The 8,628-nt window shown below is 33.4% G+C and overlaps 1 protein-coding gene across 1 annotated transcript in view; it reads right to left on the reverse strand.

The window, feature by feature from the left end:
- Window positions 1–8,628, reverse strand: part of HFM1 (HFM1, ATP-dependent DNA helicase homolog (S. cerevisiae)) — a 46,884-nt gene that overhangs the window by 11,552 nt on the left and 26,704 nt on the right. Inside the window, 8 exon segments of the mRNA XM_009884889.1 lie at window positions 1,745–1,876; window positions 1,963–2,060; window positions 2,274–2,321; window positions 2,413–2,519; window positions 3,386–3,477; window positions 4,099–4,179; window positions 6,997–7,044; window positions 7,986–8,119. Coding sequence (XP_009883191.1) covers window positions 1,745–1,876; window positions 1,963–2,060; window positions 2,274–2,321; window positions 2,413–2,519; window positions 3,386–3,477; window positions 4,099–4,179; window positions 6,997–7,044; window positions 7,986–8,119 — 740 coding nt within the window.

Raw genomic sequence — 8,628 nt, forward strand, 5'->3', positions numbered from 1 at the left:
AGGCTTTGTCTCTGTCTTTATTTCTGAGCAAGAAAAAAATTGAGGTGGAAATTAAACTGAACAAGTAGTAAAGGTGACAAAATCCTGGATGGCAACTGATCATTATCCTGTCTGTCAGAACAGGCAAACAGAAATCAAGCATCTCATACAGCAACAAAAGGGGGCATCATTATCGGACAAGAGTAACAAATTGAGATAGCTGTAGAAATGCAGGACGAATTCAACTGAATCCTCAGTCTCAGTAAGGCCAAATGTCAGTTAAAGAATAGTTACTCTTACAAAGGAAATATTGATTACTAAGGCTTATTTTAGGATACAAAAAATAACATTCTGAGGTAAGAGTTTAAAAATTAGGGATTTCTGAGTATGTTACATGGTATCAGTAAATTACAGTGAGGTCAAAAAATTCACTTCACAAAGACAAAGAATAGGCTTAGCTGCCATAGCGTGACAGAGGTCAAGAATCAGACATCATAATATAGGCATCAATTCAATATTTGATTCAGGAAAAGAGAGTGAACTGTCAGCAGATGGTTCAAAAGAAGCCTGTAAGCAGAACAAATAGAACTTTGAAAATTAGCAATTCATTGTAACATATACTGCAAGAGCAATGACAGCATAGGAAAAAATAAAAAAAAAAAGAAAAAGAAAAAGGAAAACAGGACAGAGATGTGTGTATATATAGCACTTCTATTATTAAAAAACTAAAACTGTCTTTATTCTATTGCATATAGTGTACAGGAAAGGATTTGTCTACACTGCAAATGCCATGTTTATTCCACTTATCCTAACCCCTAGAAATGCTGCTGAACATGATGCAGACTCCTCAGATGACCGTGCACACATCAGCACAGATCCAGAAGTAGTGGAAAGGGGTTCCCACCACAATGTACTGTGCTGTGCACAAGCTAACAAGCCCTGTGCCTTACTTTGATTCCACATGAATGAAGCAATACAGCTTCTGCACCTGAGCTGGCAAGGCTGTAATGTACTGTACCACAGGGATCTTCTGCTTAGCTATTCTCTAATTTGCAGATCTCTGTACTATAGTGTTCTGTACAGCATAGATATATCTTTAAAGAAGAAATACAGAGAACACTACAGTGAATTCTGAAAGCGTGAAGGTAAGACCAGATATCAAAGCAGGAAGGTATACTATTACCTCAAACAAGTATAACGACATTTTGTTAATACAGATTCCAAAATTTCTGAACGCCTTTTAAAATAACTATGACAAGTCTGTACTTCCAGCCAATTCATGAAGTCACAAGACACAGTGATAGGAAGAAGATTATTAGAAACTTGTGATCCTCATGTGTGTAAGAACCTAATGCACAGTAAATTTCTTTCTACTTCATGAGCGCTATCCATGTCAATGCAAATTAAAGGGCTTTTGTGCGTATAAGTAATAGGACCTACAGTGACAGCTGTTTGGAAAGGAAGGCATAGCCCATCAGAGATATGCAATCAGACAAATGTGGAATATGCCCAAGATACGGAGATGAACATTAAGAAAAAGGAACAACTCTGAAATACTTTGAAAGTCTGAAGAAAATTACTAAACTGATTACTTCTACTTTTATCATGACAGACTATTCCGACAACTGTGGTACTCAATTGTGGCAAATGAGTAATTAGGAGACTCATTTAACTATGTAAGCAGACACCCCAGAAATTAGCAGGCTAATTATGAGTTTTGATTCTGTATCAGATTGCACCTTCACAATTTCTGACTAGTACCTACCAATTTTTTCCAATTGTTTAGACACATGAAGTGAATTTTCCCAAAGTTTGCACCTGAAACACTTTGCTAAAATCAGAGAGTTTAATAAAGCGGAAAAGTTGTTCTTACATGATGCAAGAAAGTCAGATAACCCTGTAAAAACAAGATTGAGTTGTATTAATCACATGAAACATAGCTTATTATGGTATGTACCAAAAAAGGATTAAATTTTACCATACATCTAGTAACTCTTAAGCCATTTCTAAATATTCTGCCAGTATCTTGTGTCAAAGTAAAGTCTTGAATAGGAATGCATCCCAGCTGAGCCTGAATAAGACTGGAAAAAAATAGTTTTTGGTATATAAGCCATATTGTAAGCAAAGTATAACAACATAAAAGTTTCTACTGGAAAACAAAACAAAATTCAGAATAGAAAAAATTAAATGCAAGATCTGAGTCTCCATAAAATGATACAAATTTAAGCAGGGAATTCAACAGCCAGAAAATGACAACTTTTCAATAAGAAGTAACAATACAATATAGTATTTACCAGTTTATTTTCATTTCTCTTGTTTTTATCTTCCCCTCCATTGGAAACCTGTGCATGAAAATAAACATATTTTTTGCTATTCATTTTATTTATTGTTAAAAAGATACTTTCCTTTTCCAATGTATTTACTTTTTTATACCTGATAGTTATTTTGTCTTTGTCTTTATTCAAAGTGTTCAGTATTTTCTTTTCATTTGTTCTTAACTTGACATCCAGAAACTCTGCACAGTTGGAGATCATTGTAATCTGTAACAATTTAACTTTTTAATTGTTTTTCTTTGCCATTTTCCTACCACTTATTCCAACCTTTTTTTTTTAAAGAACACTTCAAACAAAATTTGGTTTTCTTAACACTATGACCATGAAAAAACGGTCAATCAGTTCTTTCTAATACTGACCAACTTTCACCTTCCTATAAAGGCTATTATATAACACAAGGGCAATATTTTTCTTTCAGTATTTACATTACTATCCCACTAGAAATTATCCAAAAATCAACCACACTGCTAACACTTTATGACATACAAGGCAAATATCAGTAGTTTGATGATAACACATATCTGTTATGTATTTCACTTTACTTTCTCCATACTGTGATAACAAAGGTAGCCATGGGAGAACAGGCATTCTATTTTTTTCATGGCCAATCTGTTCTACCCTAGTATTTGCTTGAAAACAAAGCATCTTTTGTGACTTAACAGTAGCCATAACAACCTGTTACCTGACAGAGGAAAATTACTTAAAACAGAAAGACAATAACATTCCTTTAAAAGTAAAATCTGCTCTGCATGCAGATGTTTTTTTCCAATAAAAAATAACTACTAAACCACAAACCAATACAATGTTTAATACATAAACAGAACAGCTTCAGCAACTTTATATCTTCATTAGCAAGGTTAACGAGGGGAGAAAGAGTTGGAAATCAAAAGATCTCAGAGTACAAAGCCTCAAAAATGCTCCATGTGGATTTATTCAGATGGATTCTCTAAAACCTTATCCTTTATATAAACAAATTCTGAGCTTTTTAAAAGAAATAAAAACTTCTGCTTATCTTTGATTCTGTTTAAAATCAATTTGAACATACGTGAATTGTCTTTAAAAAGTTAAATTACCAATTCCTTTATAGTCTCTGTTCCCTTAATTGTGAAAAATCGTTTCACCGTATCAAATGCAATATAATACCATGCCATTAATCTTCCAGTCTCTGTAAAAGAAGAATATACCTTAAAAAAATAAATATGCCACATATTTTTAGTGTATTTTTAAGTCACAAAATTGAATTAATTTTCTTATTACAGTGCTTTATAAAATTTACCACCACTGACTTGATATGTTCTTGCCCCCAGCTGTCTGACAGATATTACTGACCACACCAGAGTGGCAGAAAGAAACACAAACCAGTTAGTTTTCTCTAATAGAGGTGAATTTACACTAAAATAGCAGACTCTGACTGTGGTTGCTGAGAAGACAGACACCTCTAGCAGAGGACTGTAGAGAAGAGCAGTTATTGATAAAACCTGTCCTTCATTGCACTGTGTTACATCCAACTATCCTGTGATAATATTGTGTAATTTTTTCTTAATCTGCAACAAAATTTCCAGCAACCAGAGAAGATCCATTCATGGATCAACATTAAGAGAATGAACTTCCATGATTTGTTAAAGAAACTTGCTCATATATTCTAGGCAAGCAATCTCTCAGATTCTACTCTCTACTACATTTGTGTACTCCTATTAATGGGTCACAAAAATAGTTGTGACCCTTTGTAGTTCACTACTATCTCAGATCACTTCTGAAAAGGAGTTTATTTTTAAAAACCTGTTACCTGTTGGTTTGAAATTATTTGCTTCATCCATCCTGATTAAATCAAAAGATGATAAATCATTTAAGTTCTTCAAACACAGTTCTGTCAACAATTTGAAAATATGTGTATTTTTAGTACATGCAGAAAAACTTACATATGTACAAACCACAAATATTATCATCAAATTGCAATGAATGTATGCCAAAGCAGTTCCACTGAGGTCAAGTACAGGTTTTAGAATATGATCCTGCTTCTACTAAAGTTGGTGGCTAACTTCTGCCTGGGGAAAGCTCACTCAAACATACTTGGTACAGCACAGCCCAACTCTTTTTTAGTAAAGCAAAAACCACAAAGTAAATGAAACTAGATGCACAGAACACAGGCTGCCATATTCAATTCTGAATGACAGACCAGAAAGTCCACAGTATTTATGCAAAAGTTTTCCGCTACAGTGTTAACACTTAAATGGTTGAAATTTCAAATATCCACAGGTATTTATGAATCCTTCATCAGAAATTTTCATTATGTATCAGGTGCATTTGTATTTACTTCACAAAACCTATTTTGTTGGATATCTGCATAAGGATGAACTAAGTGTTTTGTTTTTCTCACTTTCTAAATCAAGGTAATTAAAAGGCAAAAATTACATTAATACAATGTTCAAAATTTAACAGTAAGTTGGGAAAGCACTCAAAGTGATAGTTCCCATCAACCAGAAATCATTCACATTGCACATGAAGTGTATGAAAATATAAATAGCTATATACATTACTATAAAATATTTCATGTGTGCGGGTAAAAGGAGTTAGTTTCTGTAAGAACTTTAAGAGGAGGTTGTTTTTAAGATCAGAGCACTTCAAGGAAATATAATCCGCACCTAAAAAGCATTTGTAAGTGAAGCCTTCTACCCTAGCACTATCTGTAGAGGTGATTTCAAACCACGCCTTCTCCCATAAAGGCTTATTTAGGTAGTAACATGCTTCATTCCCCCCATTCCTTTCAACTTACATTCTAAAAAAAGAATCGCCCTGATCTAAAAGACAGGAAAAGGTAGAAAACAACTGAAAAAGCATATGAACAAAGTAACTTTTCTTACAGGTAAGTACTCCTTTTCTTTTTTCCTATCAGCAAGTCACAGTGAATGTCTCTTGTATTTGGAGACTTCAAGCAGTAGTGTATATACTAAGCGCATTCCTGGAGACATGCCTTTGAAACCCTTACACAATAAACAGCCTCAGCATAGTTCCACCAAGCCCAACATCAATCATACATTTTTCTACACAGTTGTGTAAAATTTAATAAATGGATAAGTAGAGTCCAAGTATTGGCTCTACAAATTTCAGGGCATATGTCAGTCTATGTTCTCGTACTAGGGCCCCCTTCAGATATTTAAGTTCTGAATGGTCTACATATACAAATATACAGAGTTATGATGGACATGAGGATTTTCACTGAAAAGAGAAAGCTGCATTTGTAGATTTGCAGAACTCCATTTACAATCTTAGCAAGTAGTCTTTTATTAATATAGTTATTTTGGATTACTAGAAAACTTACATTAAAATAAATAAATATTGTTGTATGCTATTTCCATATTTAAAGATGAGAGGCACTGATTTCCAAACTATTTAGTCAGCTGTATGTTTTCTGATGGAACTGTAAATAACTAAAAAGCAGTATTTAAAAAAATAAAATAAAATCAGTAATGGGGTTTTATTCAAGTCTTAGCAAAAAAAGCCTCTTAAAAGTAGTCTTACAGTAATTTTTACCGTATTACAGGAAAAACATGGTGCTGCCATTTTTTTTTGTATCTGTAAAGTTGCATGCCTCATCCTCACATTACTGCTCACTTGAAGAGCAAATGCAATTTCTTAATTATGTATTCGGATTCTTAGTTCTTTGCCATTATGCAGTTACTATTCATATGAAAATTTTAAGACTAAATTTGGAATTAAAATAGCAAAATAATTCTCAACAGGATCTACTGAATCCATACATCTGAGACATGACTCATATTCTATGGAATGCTTAATGCACAGAAATCTTCGAAAGACTGCAAGTCTTCCCTTGATGCCCCTAAGCAAAACGAGTAATTCAGTCCGTAAGGGCCAAATTCCAGGTAACAAGCAAACAATACAGTAGCACGTACATCTCCAATGCAAAATGTCATGGTCAGAGAGTGGAATTCTCAGATCATACTAGTCCAGCTGTCTGAATAGCAAATCTATACGAATACTGTGACTTACCTGTACAAAACCAAGGATTATAAGATTTGCCCCTATCCCCCAACTCACTGAGTCCATCACTGGACAAGAGCTGCCACACTCTGGAGTTCCTTTTTCACATTATTTATGCATTTTTGAATGACCAATGCAAAAATATCCATCACAACAAATAACGTGTTCTCTCTCTCCACCTGCTCTTTATTATTGCTGCCTAACATGCTATAATCATGCGGTTTTTAAATTGTTTCTGAACAAGGCGAAGATGTTTACATTTTACATCCTTTGTTTTCAAGGCTAAATTTATAATGAAGGGAAGATGACATTTTCTGAAAAGAGCTTTTTTGAAAGTATAGTAACAGAAATTAATGAAAGCAAATGAGATCAATCAAAGGAAAATTAGGAAGAATGACAAGCAATCAAAATTAAAATGCTCTGCTTTGTATTTCTGAGTATGTATACAGAGATGAGGTAGGTAAAGGCATTAGATTTTTTTCCTCTATACAAGAAAAACTTTTCCACCAGTCAAAATGTAATGTTTCAAAAGTATTAATAATTAAATAAAATCAACAGCACAACATAGTAAATTATACTTGTTCTGTGAATGGATCTATTGAAATTAATGGAGATATATAATAAACATGGATGAACCTGCCCTAAGACATAACATTTTACTGAAAAAAGATAAATAGCCACTTACCTTGTAATTTTGCTTCAATTCCAATTTTATCCAATCCAGACGAAAAACCTTCATGAAAAGACAAAAGACTTTTTAACCTAATACAATGATATAATTCCTTCTCAATATCATTACCCATCAAAACTGATTTGCTGATTTTTGGAAGCCAGACAAACACCCCGAAGTGAAAAATTTGTAAATATTTATTATACTGGGAACAAGTCAAAAGCCTTACGTAGTTTAAGTATCCAAGTACCAATATGTGGCTATTAGAACAGATGTGCAAAGGTAAAAGGTGCAGATATTCCCCTATGTAAAATATCAGAGTCCTAAAAGTTGCAGAAACACCAGTGAGCTACTTCACACATAGAGTATTCCTATTTTAAGATCCAAGAAGCCACCTAAATTGTAACATTAATTACCAGATATAACATTCAAGTACCAGATGCGCTATGTTCCAGTCACACATATAAATCCTTAAAAAAAATTGTCTCTAGCAAGTGCCCAATGACTTCCTAATCATGTCTAGAGCAAGTGGCCAGGAAAAAAAAAGATGTGGTCAGGGCTGGGGACTGAGAGGCTGCCCTGGACAAGACAAACTGAAGACACCAGCATTAAGATTATTGAAATTTTGTTTTAGAAAAACTATGAAATACTAGACAATATCTTTTTCTTAGCAGCAGATTACATACTCAATGCTGAAATGTTCGTTATGGCCTGATACTGCATTAACACATGGTCCAGTGTGTTAAGATCAAAAGAAATACATCATTATGAAGCTATAAATGCCTTCTTCATAGTTTTTAAATGTTATACCATGCTGAAACTCCTATTACTTATATTAAAGCAACTGAAACTGTTGTTCCTAAAAATGTTACAGGCCGTATTACACATCTTGTTTTCAACCCCTTATGAAATAATAGTCAATGAGAAAAAGAAACAAACAAATAATACGGATCTAACATATCCTAGTGTCATAATTTAGATCAATTAAAAAAACCCCAACAAACCATAATGAGTTGGATTTTTTAAGGCTCTAATGTACAAGAATGTTGATCGTATCCATTCCAAAGCTACAGTAACATCTGTGACAGTATGTAGCACTATTTCTGCATTTAAGTGTTCGACAAGATGCCTGTGCAAGCTATCAAAAAAAAAAAAAAAGAAAAAAAAGAAAAGCAAAAGGTAAGTACATTTACCAGTCAGTAGTACAAAAAATGCTAAAACTATTTTTTGGGGAAAAAAACCAAACCAAACCAATAAAAATGGTAAAGAGGATGTAAATAATCAACAATGTACTTTGTTTATTATGGCTTAATGTCCAGCAAGCAAAAATAAAAAAACTCTGTCAACTGTGAAGTTTCACGATTATTTAGAAAACAAAGTAACACACACTTAAAAATTACAGCACAGTGTTGATATTAGAAAAATTAAACCTTAACAAAACTACAAGAGCAAAATTTCCTATTTTACCCTTTAATGTCTTCAACTTTCCTACATATTTCTCCTGATACTCTCTTCACATCAAGTGAATTCTGTTGTCTGGTATTTTCCAGACTCTATCAATTAAAAGTTCAGAGACACGATCTGGGTTCAGTTCTTGCTTTTTGTTTTTGCAATATGCACTATTTCAGTTTCTTCAGTCTTCCAGCA

The sequence above is a fragment of the Charadrius vociferus genome, unplaced genomic scaffold (assembly GCF_000708025.1).
Source record: "Charadrius vociferus isolate BGI_N301 unplaced genomic scaffold, ASM70802v2 scaffold163, whole genome shotgun sequence".
Taxonomy (NCBI): domain Eukaryota; kingdom Metazoa; phylum Chordata; class Aves; order Charadriiformes; family Charadriidae; genus Charadrius; species Charadrius vociferus.